The 18,276-nt window shown below is 27.8% G+C and overlaps 2 protein-coding genes across 2 annotated transcripts in view; one reads left to right on the top strand and one right to left on the bottom strand.

The window, feature by feature from the left end:
• Positions 1–18,276, bottom strand: part of LOC135924199 (uncharacterized) — a 33,413-nt gene that overhangs the window by 1,395 nt on the left and 13,742 nt on the right. Inside the window, exons 2-10 of the mRNA XM_065459247.1 lie at positions 8,749–8,831; positions 6,603–6,671; positions 6,503–6,551; positions 6,349–6,461; positions 6,086–6,291; positions 5,951–6,006; positions 1,866–1,965; positions 472–562; positions 190–425 (exon numbers count right to left, since the gene is read on the bottom strand). Of these exons, the coding sequence (XP_065315319.1) occupies positions 190–425; positions 472–562; positions 1,866–1,965; positions 5,951–6,006; positions 6,086–6,291; positions 6,349–6,461; positions 6,503–6,551; positions 6,603–6,671; positions 8,749–8,811 (983 nt within the window). The 5' untranslated portion in view covers positions 8,812–8,831. The remainder of the gene's footprint in view (positions 1–189; positions 426–471; positions 563–1,865; positions 1,966–5,950; positions 6,007–6,085; positions 6,292–6,348; positions 6,462–6,502; positions 6,552–6,602; positions 6,672–8,748; positions 8,832–18,276) is intronic.
• LOC135923553 (titin-like) overlaps positions 13,932–18,276 on the top strand; it is a 156,430-nt gene continuing 152,085 nt past the window's right edge. The window contains exon 1 of the mRNA XM_065458360.1: positions 13,932–14,011. The gene's annotated coding sequence lies outside the window, so the exon portion shown is untranslated. The remainder of the gene's footprint in view (positions 14,012–18,276) is intronic.

The following is an 18,276-nucleotide window of genomic DNA, read 5'->3' as shown; positions in this document are numbered from 1 at the left end:
ATCATTTAGGAATTTTAAATAATTTTTAAACAAATTACTAAACCCGAACAGAACACCTGTTTTTAAATTTTACAAAGCAAATTTTATAAAGGCCCAGATTCTATATTTACTCTTATATCTCATACACAGGTTTACCGGGTTTGGGAATTAAGTTCGAGATCAATTCATGTAAAATAAATAAAAATATACGAATAGTTCTGTCTAGCTTTTGCCAAAGATGTGTCTGATTCTTGTCTTTTAATTCTCCAGCTAGACAATTCCTCAGTTAGAAATGAATAGTCTTTTTCCAATCTAACTAACAAAGTATTCAGAGGCTCTAAACTCTGCCATATGGAAGTAATTTTGTCAATCATAATTTCATTTGATAGCTCTTTAGATCTTTGCAAGGCAATTCCAGAGCTAGATAAGATATCTTGCAAATTTTTCTAAAAATATATAGTAGTATGTGAATTAAAGTTTGAATCAAGTTACTTCCTTCGCTTTAACGACCGTGGGAATAATATATGGATTTTTAATTGTTTCCAAAACATTTTTTGAACGATCTGAGACTTCTATATCCCCTCTAAAAGGAAAATTATGATAATATATTTTTACGGGCTGAGGCTTAATAAAAATATTGGATCAAATAGGATATTTTTTAGAGAGTTTATTATTAAATACTGAAAATTAATTTGATGGTCATATTTATACCTGCAATTATGTTTTTGTTTAAATTTATTTCTTTTCAAATAAACAATTCAACTAAATGTATAGAGAGACCGGGACAAAACGATTGATATTTTGCATTACCATAAAAATTTATATAGATATATATATATATATATATATGTAGCCCAATCAATTATCTACAAAATAAAAAAAGAGCTCTCTACCTTTAATATATTAGGAGCTAAATAGTTGTGTAAAGTGTGCCATTTTCGCCATTTTCTCCATTTTACCCCATATCTATGGTAAAATGGCTAAGCATTAGGTTAAAGTGGTTAAAATAAAATTGAACACAATTTATTGTTTTATTGAACACAATTTTATTGTTTTATTGAACAAATCTATTTATTACTTTTAATAAGCCAATGAATACAATAAGGTAATATAAAGAAATTATCAAAAATAGTTTGAAGTGTGCCCATTCGTTCAATTTTTCCCATTTGCTGCTATTTTTTTAAATTTTATTCCAAATAACTCACAAACTATATATTAATGTTCCCCTTTGCTTAAAAATATCTTTTTATTTCGTGTATATATTAATATTTAGAAATAATCTTTTTCGAGCATTAATCAGACGAAATATTTTAATAATTTAACTCATAGAAGCCCTACCCCAAGATGATATATATTATACAAATCTTTATTGCCTGCCTTCCAGTTAAGCTATAAACTTCAAAATTAGCTAATTTAAAGAACATGTATAGATAAATTTATTTTGCCAAAACAAATTATACTAGAGGGTGATTTTTATAATTTTTGGGTAAAAAATGTTTTTTTTGGCAAAATATGCCAAACCAGTAAGATGTTCTATAAGATAACGTAGATAAAAAATTTATATAAAAATACATTTTCTTACCAAATTAAAATTTTTATGCTCAAGGGTTAAAAAGTTATTTGCTTTAACATTGTTACCCCTTCAATCCTTTTAACCCGGTCTCCGCTTATAAAATTCCAATATACTTATCTGAAAAATGAGAATACATTCGTATTTATCTAAAAAATTATACTATGACCATCGACATAATTTTGGCCTATCGCAAGATATAAAGTATTATAATATAGATTAACATTCTTATTTAAAATACAAATAAATGGCTATTATTTTTTTTTCAACTGACAATATGGTATGATTTAATTGTTTATCTCATGCAAAACATAACTTTTTATTTTTGGCGATTGATAATTCTTGAACAGGCGTATTATAAGTAGTCTTTTTATCAACCTCGTTTCCAATTTGAATAGCGGTTAAAATCTCAAATTCTAAAATAGAAAAAGTAATTAGAAGTTGAAACTTTTGTGAACTTTTTAATTATATCATAGACTTGAGGAGGTTTATATTCCCTAGATCTGAAAAAAATAACATTTCATGCCATGTCGGAAATTTTATTTTTAATCATTTCACGGCCCAGCTATGAATTAAAATTTTGTTATTTTGACTGTACTTTATAAATTGTTTTTAATAAAAAACATTAGCACTATAATATCAAACGCTAAAATAATATGATTTTCCAACTGATTAACTAATGAATATAAGTAATTTTATTTTTTAAAAATCGGCCCTGCCCGAATTTTGTAAATTTTTTTTAATAGGATCTACCGGGATCTGTTAATAATAATTTACTAGCAGAACGGTTTTTGGGACCAAACCTGCAGGTCTCTTATTTCTATCCATAGACTTATATTATTTTAGATTACTTAACGCCCAATTCTATAATGTTATAAAAATATCTTTTATTTGTTAGTCATTAGAGTCGACTAACAGACTACTAACTAATAGTTATAATCTCGACTAAAAACTTTAGCTACTAAATGAGTTGCCCAAGACTAAAATTATTAATTATATTTATTTTATTAAAGATTTTGAAATCGTAAAAAAACCTAATTTTCTATTAATAAAATAATAATTAACAAAACCATTTATAATTATTTTAACGTCAAATCATGTATTTATGAATTTTTTAAATTTTTTTTTATTTAAATCGCCTATAAATATAAAAATGTATTTTTTAAAATTTCATATTTTAATGAATGTAGAAAATTAAATATATATTAAACAATTTTTATAATAATAATATATAATAAGACAAAGTAATTAAATAATTTCCGCAAGATGAAGCATTTAAAAAAAATTTGATTTGTATTTTCTGGAGAACTCGCTTACCGGGAATGACTTTGATTTTGGTGCCCCCCAAGTAGAATCGAAGGCTATACCCCCGATAGACAACATTCTCACCGATATTGTCAATCTGAATAATTGTCGCCTTTCAACAGACACTAAGTTCGCCAATGAACCTACGCAGAACATAGCCGAGTCCAAGATCATAGTGGATCCATATCTAACCCTTCACATGAGCGATCTGGACCACACGCGCATCCGCAATAATGAAAGTAAATACTTCCGTTATGCTCGCCCACGCGAATCTGATGCACTTTTTACGCTTTACGCAAATCATATAGCAATTTTGGCAGCAGGAGTGATTGAACCAGCGGGAGATGATCAAATACTCTCCCCTTTACGTTATTCCTAATTCCGATGGATCCTCCCAGGTCATCAGCGATTTCTCAGAGAACTCATAGAACTTCTTACATTACCCTTTCAGGCTCAAATCAATACCCCTCATGTCAACCGCTCAAAAAGGCAAAATTTGCTTGCAAAATATGCTTGCAAAATATGCTTGCAAAATAAGCATCAAGTCAGCCTTCTTTTGCATCCCCCTAGCAGAACAGGTCCGACGCATCATAGGAGTACACTTCCAAGGGCAGCCATTTAGTTACAAAGTATTGCCTATGGGTGCCTAATTTAGCTCCTATTGTCTGCAAAGCATCATTTTGGGCGCATGCGCAAAAACAATTGAAAAGCTAACTATAATGTATACGACGACATCCTCGTCTATGGTGATAATGAGTTCTACGTGAAAGGGTCAACCAGATCACATGCACAGTAGAAGGATGAGACCTTACCATTACCCTAAATAAATCGATCCTCGACCCTACGCATCAGATCACATACCTAAGGATACCCATCAAATTAAAGGCCAAGACAATCTCGGCCGACAACAATACTATAAGACGACTTTCGAAATGACTAGAGATTTTCAGAAGAAACTCGTAACAGCATCACCAAATTGGGCGCATTCTAGCCGCTAGAGTCCTACGGGTACCATCACTGGTATTTCTAAACTCTTTTCACCTTACTATGTCACCTTCAAAGGCTCACCTTACCCCGGTGGTAGATACTTACCTCGCTTCCAAAGGCAAAAATCATTATCGATGCCCTGCAGGAGCCAAAACAAATAAGATACCACGCCACGAATGTTCTATATGTTGATGCCTCAATCACTTTGAGATATCGCTTTGGGGCTATTATAATCTATCGGTCTTCTATCAGGAAGCACTCCTTCTCTTCAATATACCTTCGCACGCGATCACATTAATGCAAAGAAAGTGCTAGCAGCAGGGGTAGGAGCCCTGCTCGCGCTGTATAAAGATGGGGCCCAGTCTACCGGATTTTAAGGTATGCTACTTTGTCCTCCAGAAAGGAAGTTCGAGATCCCCTTCTATAGAAATCTTGATTACACTAATCATGGAAAAGATCGGACTAGCTAACTTTACCGCAATCGCACAGAATGCACAATGGGTCCCACCGACGAAAATCAATCGGATGAACCATCAAGGGCTTGGATAGGAGATAGAACTGCTCTAACCTTGACAGCCAAGCAGCAAGTACCTTACTCAACAATTAAAACTTGGAAAACATACTAAACCAAGCTGAACAGGGACGAACACATTAACTCTGTTCGCCATTACCATATTCATATTATTATATTCCTATATCGAAATTTTTGGCAAATTAAATTAATAAAATAACAAGAAGTCATAAAGGAAAATATACCTGTCTAAATTTTATAATGCTAAAAACAAAGGCATACAAAATTTCTAGAAACACGCTACTCTTTAGAGAGTTAAAGGTGTTCGACTATTTCAGGCTATCGTCATTGGGGTCTGTTTGTAAATACATCCGGGTCATGTGAAGGGATACCTCCACCTTTTACGTTCACCCTTAACTGATTCAAGCATAGGTGAATGGATATCGTGAACAATTTTCTGCTTACTAATAGCGATAGAGCAAATATCTTTATTAGGCTTATGGAGATCTATTAGTTTAACCCCGTATAGGAATGGAACAATGGCGAGTAATATGCCCCCCCCCCCCCAATATAATTCTTTCCAAACGTCGCATTGTTGTTTGATGTTGTAAGGTGCGATTAGATCCTGCAGGAATATTGGGCGAAACCCATCAAACCCAGGTGAAAAATCGCATTTGAAGGAGTTATGGTATAAGTTGCTGCAATTAGAGGAGCTTCAGAATAAGTCGGTATTTCATCCTTAAAATCGCGTGAGCGGTGTTTTAAAAGAAGAGCTTAATAAGTTCCTTGGTGGTAGGGAGCCAACCTTTTGTCAGAAGTTGCCAGAAGTATGGCGGATTTAACATTTAGGTTATCTAGTTTTTTAGATATTAGCCCAAACTTGATGAACAGGTCATTTTTGTGATTCTTATTTTTATCTATGTCATCACTTTTAAAGTATGTGGAAATGTGATTAATGGGTAAGAGGTAGATTGGCATTCTTAATTTGCTGTATCATTTTTTAGCAGGATCGGGGATTTGCTATATAAACCTAGACTTATTAAAATAAAAGTTGTTCTTTTGCAAATGACGATTATTTTAAAAAGGTTTTTTTCGTTGAGCAGTCTATTAATATAAGTCTATGTTTATATCAAACATAATTTTTAAAATTGTAATTTTTTTAATTTGGTAATTTTTGTAAAATATTTATAAAAAAAATGATATATCATTGTCGTCCTCAGACTTTATACATATATGAAATTTTAAATTTTTTATAAATTTTGTAAGAAAATAAAGAATAAGATAAAGGAAAAAATCATAAATATAATGAATGTAATATGCATAACAGCTAAAATCAATTAGAAGTTGTATTTAAGTTAGATAAAATATTGTAAACTTATAATTGGTTTGTGTTAAAAATATATTCCCATATTTTTTAATTTATTTGAAAATAAAATTTTTTGACTTGCAAAAAAATTGTTAAATAACATATTTATATAGTATATTTTTATCTATTTTTACAAGTTGAATTTTATTTAAAAACGAATTAAAAAATATGGAAAGTTTTAAATTAAATCTACACAACATTATATATCATTTATGTAAAAAAGTCGTTATACTCTCATTTTTGCATTTGTTTTCTTGCTTCTTAACTTTGTTAGTTTTAAGATGGGATCTATATTCAAGTTTTAGTAAAATATTATATATGCGAAAAATTAAAAATGTTTATTATATTACATAGGATATAATTATACCTGACAATGTTCTTAGGCGCGGATTTGATTGTATTTGGTGATGTGAGTTGTTTTATTGTTTCAATAGAATTTTTTGGAGAAATTCCGCTTATCTTTCTTGGTAAAGGTGTTAAATTAGTAGTTTTAAATGGGGTATATATAGGATTTGTATTGCTATTTTGAATAGAGGATGTCCTACTTCTTGCATCTGCCTGAGTTATTTTTTTCTTTAAGAATTTGATATAGAATATTTTATATAAAAAATATATTATTTGGATTTTAACTTTTTTTTCAATTATTTTGCCAAAGGTTTGTAGTAGAGCATTGGTAGATTCTGGTTCTAATCCTGCTACCATCTTTAAAGCAGTAGTTTTTAATTTAGAATGTGATTCCTTATCTATAATTTTAAATCAATATATAATATTTCTTTTTGCAAACTTGCGAAATCGATTAATTTGTTCAAAAATTCTAGTTTTTCAGCTTTCGACTGGAATAAATAATATTATATATCAATATTTTTAATATAAATAAATGAAACCTTGTTAGTTTTCGAGTCATAATCTTTTGCCGTATATATATTATCGAAAACTTTGTATCTCATATTGATCTGTTGAATAACAATATAAAAATATTTCATTATATTCTATTCGGTCTAAAACTATCCTTGTTTGCAATAATAATTTTCTTACTTTTGAAGTGAAAAGTAATTTTTAAATTAATAAAGAATTGCACGGAATATAATTATTATAATAGATCCTGCGTTTGAACCAAAGTTTTAACAAAAATCATAATTCAGATCAACTTTATATTGATTCTGTTGGGAACTAACATTTGGCTTATAAATATAAGATCTTCCTGGTTTGGATATGTCTATATTCAATCAATTAATTTTTAAATTTAAATTGAATAAATTACAGGGGTGAAATCAATAGAAACACTCTCCCCTTGATATTTCACTAAATTTTATATAATATTTTCAAAAATGATATTTTCTAATTAAGCACAATATAATTTTATTACTTGAAAATAATCATTTATATGAACAATAAAAAAGCAATATCGATACTGTGGCATATTTGAGATACTTAACAGATTCAATATTAATTAGATGAACAATATTGACTTTATAAAATTCAACAACAAAAATGTGATAAATATTTGATACGCGATTTGAGCTAGCCCTATGCTTATATACATAACAGATATATATATAACAGAGCAATGCTTGGTTTCATCAAAATAGCCCATTAAACTGGGATAAAAATTATGGGAAATAATTAAGAAAAGGACCATCCACGTTTTTTGGGGAGGCTGTTGTTACCTGTGGGCGCAAGGGGCAATGCCACTTACTTTAAACGTCCATTGGAAGTAAGAAGATAGGTAAAAAGCCCATGACCAATTAAATAAAAGTTTGATTATGGACGGTGTGAGAACCTTGAACAAAAATATAAGATTAAATATAATAAAAAAAATACCAATATAAAGATCATAATTTATCAATAAAACTAGTTCTTATATAACACTTTAAAGTGAATTAATAAACCACGTGAAGGTTTATACCCATTTGCAAGAAAAAACTCATTATTATTTTAATAAATAAATTATTCCGAGAAAAATAAGGAACAAAAGATTCGTTAAAGTTAGACACATTTATTTACAAATAACTTTATACGGGGATGTTTCACAAAATAGTCTGTTAATAAATTTATTTATAACAAATGTAATAATTAAAATTAAAATGAAGAATTTTGGTGCTTGATCTGAATTTAAAAACACTAAATTATTTATAAAATTTAAACAAAATATAATAAAACAAAAAATATTTTTTTCATATTCTTTAAGAAAAATATTAAAGTTTGCGTTACCGTTAGTCAAAAAAATGAAGCGCATTACTCTTTAATTTTTGAAACAAATGACGAATGACGTTCCTTTTCCTCAAAAAGGGAACGCCGTTAGTAAAGGCGTTACTTTCATCGAATTTACTTTACAGCAATATTGAATTTTGATTTTGGAAATATTTTAACTCATAGATGCTCTCTTCTCATATATTTCATCTACTCTAATTAATGTAGTTAAACTGCTCGATTTGAGCCTATTTTTTTAAAACGGCTAACTCAATATTTTAGACAGAAAAATATAGTCTAAGCCTTGAGACCGTTAATAGATGTTCAATCTTTGTGTCACCTATGAGCAAAATCTTAAGGCTTGCATAAAATATTGAGTTAGCCGTTTTTAAAAATCGGCTCAAAATGAGGCGTTCAACAACACTAACTCTAATTGGGACATAAAGTGTAAAAGAACAAATATTGAATATTTTAGAAATATTTGTATACTCTAATAGATAGAACACACTAACCGATAGTATATAAGCATATTCAATTGTCAATACTATGTAAAATTTGTGAAAAAAAACCGAAAAGTGTATTGATAAAATAATTTGCCAAAAAATTATAAAAATCAGTCTCTAAAGATTTTTTAAGAAAATAATTTAAATGCAAGAGTATAGTCAGTTAATAAATCTGGTGTAAACGCCAAAAATCACGCTAGCGCTGGGGGTGAAGGGGACTGAGGGCGAAGCCCTTCAACCATTTTTGGACGGATTTCTAAATAAAGTCGTGTAAAAGCCACTGGAAATATATAATGAAATTCACAAATATGATTAAATATAAAGTACAAGCATATACCTCTTTTACTATATCTTGTATGAATTTGAAGGGGGGTCTCATCAATAATTTGTTGGTAAGCATTGGATTATCAATCCATTTTCCTAGAATATTTTGAGTATTTTGTATGACTGAATCGTTCATTTATTATTATAGTGGAATCGTATATATAATATTTAAAAAAAATCAATATTTAAATATAACAGGGAGAAAAAAATAATTTACCTTTTACCTATAAAATTTGATAGCGTCGTTAAAATCGATATAATATACATTTGATACAATTAAGAATAATGGTTATATTAAATATAAAATAATATTAGGTGATAGAGAACATCAAAATTTAAATCGTAAGTTATCTGCATAAGAATATAAAAAGCGTGAATCAGACGAACTTAGCATTAACTCTGAAATTTATGCAATATTTAGGTTATTTAATTCATTTTAGTGCTTCATCAGGTTTATAGATAGATTAAAGAAAAAAACATCACTGACAAACAAAAAATTCTCAAGATTGGCAATATATTAAAAGGAAAATGATAAAGCACAGTATATCAGGGTGAACCTGATTTGTATTTACTAATCAATCAGTTTTTTACTGTCAATAAATGTGATAAACAAAATAAATACAACGGCACACCTTAAGTTGAGTATTAAATATCGGATCTTAAATTACGATTCAAAGAATTACGATTCAAAGAATTACGATTCAAAAGTCAATTACATCTAAATACATTAAGGTTTCTTTTTCTTCGGTCCAAAATAATTTTGCTTATGATAGATACTATTTTTTAGTTATATTATTTTTTCGGTTTATTTAAATAAATATATAAGTAAAATAGTCTAAAGCTCATTGTATTTTAAATCGAGTTATATTTTAAAAATTTTTATATGAATAAGGCTCATATAAATGCCAAACTTGAAGGCACAAATTCTAAAACTTAGTACTATTCATTTTAGTTTAATCTTCAATCTGCTTGGTAAATTACGAAATTCATATGAATAGTCAAGATTGAATGAAAAATCGCGAAGCACTAAAGAAATTATAATAAAAAAATTAAAAAAATGAACTAAAAATTTTTACTATCTTTATAAAAAATCAACTTTTTGTCATATTTCAAAATATGAGACCAGATTTCGGCTGTAGATTTAGCACTCTTATAGTTTAGTAGTTGTAGCATAAAAAAAGTTGCATCTTCGGAAAATGTGATATTAATAAGATGGATTAGTTACGATGAAAACTCTCAAGCGCTAAGGTTAGGCGAATATTTAGTAAAGTAATACTAATAAAAAATGCGCTTATACAATTAAAAATAGAAATAGTCAAATGCTGATCCCATACGAATCATAATGTCTCTTGCTCATTTTTTAAAATATTTTTAATATAATTTATGACAATTTTTTTTTGAAAATTTGATTATAAAAGGAAATGTGTCTGTAATATTGTTTATTTGTAGGTTTAAGAAATTTTTTTATAGATATCAATATTAAATTATGAAAATAAAATTTTAACCTAATAATATTCTCCACCTTTATCTACTCAAGATTTAAATACTGAAATTAATTGGTCTTTAAATACTTTTATATCCTCTCAATGAAATTGGATCAGAAATTTGATTTTTTCAATAGCAAGAGTCAAATATTCAAACGGATTGCAAGGCAATAATATTTGTGAATTAGATAGAGCCATATGATTACAAATTGTTCATTGATTTATATCAATAATAAATCTAAAAGTGGTATAAAGATGGTCATTTTGTAATCATTTAATTGAATTAGCGCTAATATCGGAACGATGTTTTTGCCTCGGGCAAATCGATTGCCAATCACAATTTTATAACCTAGATTTAGCCTCAACAGTCTTATATAATATATCGTGAAATTATCGGTCATTATTTTCTCTTATTTTTATAAGCTGTATACTTTAACAATATCAGAGATTTCTGCCAGGAGTGTCACTATTCTTTACAATCTCAGGAGACTCAAAAAATTTTTCAAATTATTTTCAAAATGACCTTTTTTTAGCTAACATTTTCTAATTTACATTCTTTTTTGGATATAAAAATAATTTCAAAATTTTTTGGGGCCCTTCAAACCTTTCAGGCGACTCAAACCAATGCCCATCCCCCGGCCCCTACTGACGCTACTGATTTCTGCTATAATTTAAAATATAATATTTCTAAAATAGGGATACTTCATGAAGGCTTTTCATATTTTTTCAAAAATATTTTATAAATAATTTGCATTTTTTGGCTACCGGAGAATTTGTCCCCCTGTCATCCTCAGCTGGGTACGCACCTGCTCTAGATTTAGTTTAAATCTTAATGTTGTCCAAAGATGTTTAGCCAAAAAATTTTCAAAACTGGAAATCGAATACGGATATTCCACACCTAAACCGAGATGTATGCTTCTGAAATACCAAACTATTTACATTAAAATTTACCACGCGCTTATTTTAGTTCAGCGGTGTCCTCGTTGATTACGAAATATAGGTTCAATTTATCGACTTATTTTCTTCTGCGGGTGGGGGGCAATGCGAATTCGCTAGTCATAAGGCTTTTGGTAGAATTGAGGTGGAAGCGGTTGTCAAATTATTTAAATAGTTTGCAAAAAAATTAATAAACCAAAAATAAATCTGTTTTTTACTAAGTGGCTTGATATTTAAAAAATATAAATCTCGGTTGAGAGATCATTAGTGTAGGTAATAATATTTTATTATGTAAATTTTTTAATATGCTATGTTATAGAAATACGTTGATTATTTTTAAAGTGAATTGTGTAATAATATTTTAATTTAATGATAATGCACAACACGTTCGTCCTCAATTTTTATGATGGTAGAACGATTATATAGTTTAATAGATTTCTGTAATGATTTTATTATAGGAGCATGTGAAGTCATTTTGTCGGAAAATGATTGTTGCCAAATAAAGGACCTAGTGTATTAGTTCCTTTAAAAATAATAATATTAAGATTACAATCAGAACAATTATTTATTTGATTTTTATGGAATATGGATTAGATGCCGATTAGATTTAGAAAAATTTACTGTCCTTTTTATACGAAATATTAGAAAATATGAAAATTCGAGAGCAACAATATTTGCAAAACAGTGTTGTATATGCTTCTATATATTTAGACCCTCCATATCAAGTTTTATTGAGTATTGAGCAAAAACAAATGGCTAAAGACCATCTTAAGGATTTATGCCATACTCAAAACTCCATTATTTACAATATATTGGAGGCTACGACAATACCTTATGGTAGTAGTGATAATAATAATGATAGCAACATTGATGATCTTAAAATTTTACTTTTAGATAGAGAAAAAAAAATCAAATTATCATCAGATAGAAAGGAGGATCTAAAAATGCCTATTACATCGTTAATAGTAAAGTTCTCAGAAGTTAAGAGAATATATTGAAGTATAATAATAAATGAATGAAAAAAAATCTTATTTTGAGTCATATATTTTATGTTCCCTTATCCCAGACCCGAACCCTGGATCCGGGTCTTTTCAAATATTTTTCCTGTACCCAAACCCGGACCATTTTTTTGTTGAAAGGTTCAAATCCCTGCAGAATATTGTTGGTTCTATTTCAGTTTTAACCATTTTCATTTTTTTCCCTGAAACTAACCTTTTATAGATTAAAATTATAAAAATGGTTTAATAAAATTTATATTTTTACAATTTAATAATGAATCGTTTTTTCTTAAAATTCATATTTAATTTTGGTTAGTGTGTAAAAGCGTCTTTAAAAAGCAGGCAAAGTGATAGTGAGTGCACTAAGCGGCAAATTGATGTAGGCAGAGTGGGCCGTTCCCCTATTGTAGGATGTAATAGTGTTAACGGCTGAGTTTTTAATAATTTAAGAAATTTGTCCCAAATATTTATTGTTGACATCTATAGTGGTCACATTTATCGCAGTTAATAATCACGGACATTTGTCGCCGACATTTCCAGTGTTCATTTGATGTAATCATTTGTTGCGATCAATTATAGTGGCCATTCGTTGTAGTCACTTTTCGTAGTTATTTATTGTACTCGTAGACTTTTTTTATAGTCATTTGTCATATATCATTTGTCGTTGTGGTCCTATGTAGTAGTTATTAATTGTGCTTATTTGTGGCGGTATCTGTCGCGCTCTCATCTGTCGCAATCGCGGTCTTTATCGCCGCCATTTAACATTGTTATTGGTAGCATTCATTTGTCGTTAGATCGCAGTCACTTGTGTGATTTCAATTATTTGAGTGGTCACTTGCAGTAGTCATTTATTTTCAATCATATTTTTTTGCGATTATTATGGCGGTGGTTGTTTATTTCATTTGTCAAAATTTTATTCTTGATCCCTGGATTATGTCACAAAGACAAAATGTGCTAGAACATTATATACTCGAACATAATGTTTAGAGAACAAAATGTTCCCGTACATATTTATTCAAACAAAATGTCCTTCAAACTTTAATATATATTTGTTAGAATAAAGTTGTTTTTTTGAGTTAATTAGTCCTAAAAATTATCCGTGTTCGATTGTATTTTGCGAACACGAATAAATATATTATTCGATTAAAATTATTTGCATCTTGAAATTATTCGTATAAAAAAATATTCTAAATTATTTATATTATTGAAATTATTCTTATTATTCGAAATTATTCATAAATTTTGAAAATATTCATTAATATTCAAAATTTTTCATAAATATACAAAATTATGGATAAATATTTAAAATCAAATAAGAGAGCGTTTTTTTAAATTCTGAAAGACCTATGCATCCAATTTTACTAGGAAATTTTGGTTAACTCTATGATTTCAATTTTAAGAATGAGCTAAACAAGTCGGGGTCAACAAGAGTTAAGGGATTTTCTATAAATTAAAAAAGGGACTTTCCTGTTAAAATATGGGATATTCCTATATTTTTCCATAATTCACAACCCGTTTTCGGAATGGTACCTCTCAACTCAGTTCTTCCTCTCGTCTTCTCTTTTTTATTACCTTAATTCCATTCTTATTTAATTTCATTTATTTTATAGTTATAGCCTTGTTAATTGACAATAAGTTTATTGCAAAATACAAAAATATTATAATTTGGATTTTTTTATTTACAAAAAAGGCTATGAAAAAAAAGGTAAATAGGTTTTATTTATTTCGAAGGTATATATAAAAGGCAAAATTATTTTTAAGTAAATAAACTATTGTAAATAAAAATATTAAAATATTAAAACATAAATATTTCTCTTGGGCTTATATCTTCTCCTATATTATTCCAAATTATAAACAGGTATTAGTTTAAATATATTTTTATTAAAATATTTCAATGCATCACTTCTGAATAATATATTGAATAATATATTTTCTTGTGAGTAGGTATATTTTCTAATTACTAAAGATTTTAAAAATCATATACTACTTTAAGTTAGATTAAGACGGGATAGAAACGAAGTAGCATATTATTTTTAAAAATAATTGAAATCCCATTTTAAGAAATATTTAGAATACGAAGATATAAAACAACATCTTTCTTAGAAATGAAAGAATCAAGAAAATTTCGCTCAAATTGGGAGAGAATGCTATTTTTAATTGGTCAGATTGACAAAATTAGTTCAAATTGAGTTTTTCTCATATTTAGGAACTCGCAATTATATCAGAGACATTTGAAAATTCAGATTTGTAAAATAATAATTAAATTACTTAAAATCTATCTGATTATTATTTTATATTATGGCAAAAATTACAAACCAAATTAGCTGATTTTATAATATCTATCTGTGATCAAAATTAGTTTTTTTTCAATCATTATATATTTTGCATAGTAGTCATATTTTGTTTGATCATATATTTATTAATATTCAAAACTTATTTGACTAGAAGCCCTATTTCATATGTAAAATTAAATATAAATGACACACTTAATCTTTACAAAAAATATAAGTTGCTATTTTATTGTACTATTACAATGTTTAATTTAATTTATATGTTTAATGCTTGAAAATATTTTTAAAGATCCAGAGTTGTTAAACCCTACTTTTAAATGTAGCGCGCTACTGCTATCGCTACCCATCAAAAAAAGTAGCACGCTATTAGCTACTATTTTTTAAAAGTTAGCTACTTTTTAAGTTGACTACTTTTTAGACTGCTTTTCGTAAAAAAAATTTAAAAATAAATTTGTTTTATTTTTTGCTTATAATGTATTTATTTGTACAGTATATAATACATAAAAATCATATTTAAATATAGTTACTTTTGATTATAAAAAAATTTATGTAAAAAGATTATAATTTATGTAATAAAAATATCTATTTATGGTAATATTCATTTTTTATTTATTTTACTGTATTTTGATAATAAAATCATTTCGATACTATCATTCCCCAAGTCAAGAGCGATAATCAGAAAGTATAAGTTTCGCATAACTAAATAATCTCTCAACACTAGCACTTGAGGTCAAGGCAGTATTTAATTATATATATATATTTTTTTAATATAAAAAATTATCAAAAATACTCATTTGAGTATTTTTAGATTTTAAAAACGCATCTAGAGGAATTTCTATTATATTAGTATCCTTTATTTCAAAAAATTTTCAATGAAAGTCGTTTTTATGGTTGTAACTAGGGCATCTTTGCTTGGTATGAGACTATTCAGCTTTAACCATGAGTCTATCACGTTGATCTTTAGCATCATCGAAATTGATATAGGCCAGTTTAGTTTAAAATTGGGATGAATCATAAATTTTATTTGCAAGTTATAGTATGTCTAGCAACCTATATCATTTTAAGGGCCAATGTTACAGATCTACTTTTTAAAGTTTAGGGTCTAGCAATGGCCTGTGAAAGTTCTAAAAATATAAATATCAGATAAATTTATAAAAAATTTTTTACCTTCTGTAATGTGTCCAAATATCTGCCGTGGTACATATGTAGGATATCTCTGACAACTCTGCTATTAGAGCATTTTTCATCATTTCAAAGTTATCTGCTATCTCAACCATTAGTGTCTGGTGACATAAAACTGTTGTACCAGGGAATAGAGCTTAAATCATCATGATAAATAATGAATTATCAACAAAGGACATTGGCTGAGCTGTAACAATTATAAAGTCGACAATGACTTATTCAGCCAGTATCTGAGAAATAATAGCATGTGCAATATTATTAATCAATTTAGCTTAAATTGAATTGATTTTGGATGTAGTCTCCTCTATATTAAAATTATTACTATGTTTTTCTACCTCTTTAAAACTGTTGGCATGAACATTTTTATAAAATAAATATACTATTAGAATTTAAAAATGACAATTTTCCTTTAGGTGTTTTTTGAAGTTATAGCTTAGATTTATTTGAGAATATATTTTTTTACATTTTCAACAAATAAATTTGTAGCCACCATTTGTTTTTACATAAATTTGAAAATATTTTTCAAATTTTGGAAATGGAATTGTGTATTATTGTTATCAAGAACATTTTCTTCCAGGGTACCTTCCACTTCATTAATATTATAATTGTCTGACTCACTTACATCGATTTCGATATTCATTTTCGATGACATTTTGAATAATTTACACCCAGATGTGATGATTTAGGTTTATAATACAAATTGAAAATATAAATTTCAATTTCAAAATAAGTAATAAATCATAAATCATAAAAATTATAAATAATTATATTATATTAAAATTTTATATTTTTAAAAATTAACGGAGGAGCGAGTTACTTAGCTACTTTCAAAAAAAGGAGCACGCTATAAATTAATAATTGGAAAAAAAGTAGAGTTCTATTAGCTATAGCTACCAAAAAAGATAGCGTGCTACAGTAGCGCCCTACAAATAGCGCGTTACTTTAACAATCTAGATTTAAAATAGTAAGTTTTAAAGTTTATTTTATAAAAAATAATTTTGATCATATAATGGTATAGCTTTTTTAAAGTCAATGGTATTCTTTTCATAGGATCTTTAATTTTTTTTAAATATAAATAATCTTAAAAATAGAGAAGACTAATCTAACTCCTACCCACACTATTTTTTCTTTAAGGATGGAAAGGTAAAGACCTCTGTTAACTTTTTTGTCCTGACATTTGTAATAAAATGGGTTTTCAAGACATTTTATTTAGACAACATATATTTTCATTAATAAATCATAAATAAAATATTATCCTTATAAAAGACCTGATTAATAATGTGTCTTTTTATACAACAAGAATCGACGTAATAATGTTGATACTTTTACTAGTTGATTAAATTTCATCGATCGTTAATTTTAATTTCAAAAAGATATGAACAAATAATAATAATATATCAAAATACTTAAAAACTTAAACAGTGTTAGAGTAATCTTATTAATCCTAAAGATATATTTTTAAGTAAAGGTTAAAATATAACTTTATTTCGAGATGAGCTGAGCATATTTTTAGTTAGGATTATATCAATCATAAATAAGTATTTATTTTTAAATTATTACAAGAGATTTTGTAATTAGTTAGATGGGGTTGCTACCAAAAAAAATACGAATGGGAAAATAATGTATCTCCTCTCCTTCTCAATAAATATTTATCATATTTGTATGTTGGATTTGATTAGTGCTGTAAAGTAACGTAGATGAAACGTCGTTACTAAGAGCGTTGCCTTTTTTGATGAAAAGGAACCCATTCGTTACTTATTCCAAAAGATACCGAGTAAAGAGTTTTTTAAAAGTTATTCGTTACTTAAAATATTTTCTAATAAAATATGGGGAAAATTTATTATATTTTATTATATTTATTATGCTTTTTAAAATTTTAAATAATCTAAGCCGAGTTTTTAATTCAAATCAACCACCGTTGTTCTTCATTTTTATTTTATTTATTACATTTATATTGTTGAATTTTCTACAGTTAAGATTGTTATTCAAATTAATATGTATTTAGTCCACACTTTGTAAATGTAGATTGCAAAGGCGTAGCCAAAATTTCTTGTGGGGTACTATTATGTAGACCCCCCCCCTACCCCTTCGATATTATTGAAGTATTTAGACCCACATTGTAGGTCCTTGGCTCTGTTTTTTTATAAAAATAATATTTTTTAATAAAAATGCATTTTTTAAAAATAATTTTGAATTATAGCCGTTATTATTAACTTTTACTGATTTTTTCAAATTCTTGTTCATTTCTAGGAGGGGGTGGCCTGGGTAGAGGGAAAATATTTATTAGCTTAAGATAATATTTACAGGAACAGACAAATTTCCGAGGGGGGTCCCCCTTGCTACCCTCCCCCTGGCTACGCCTATGGTAGATTTACCTTAATTCAAATATTTAAACCTAGATGCCTATCAGCTCAAATCTAAAAAGTCATATGAAGATAAAAATATGATTCAAATTAAATTCTGATAAAGATAAAAAAATTTGATGAGAATCTGAATGAAGATTCTTGTGAATAAGTTTTTTTTGAAGATAAACATTTTAAAATATTTTTATTGAATCTCTAAATTAAAATTCTAATTATATTCCCACTCTCTCCACCAGTTTTTTGCACCGCAAAGGCTGTGTTGAACACTAAGGGCTCTTTTTTATCTG

This window comes from Gordionus sp. m RMFG-2023, chromosome 2, assembly GCF_954871325.1.
Source record: "Gordionus sp. m RMFG-2023 chromosome 2, tfGorSpeb1-WG-v2, whole genome shotgun sequence".
Lineage (NCBI taxonomy): Eukaryota > Metazoa > Nematomorpha > Gordioida > Chordodea > Parachordodidae > Gordionus > Gordionus sp. m RMFG-2023.
This window is presented reverse-complemented; position numbering and strand designations above follow the sequence as displayed.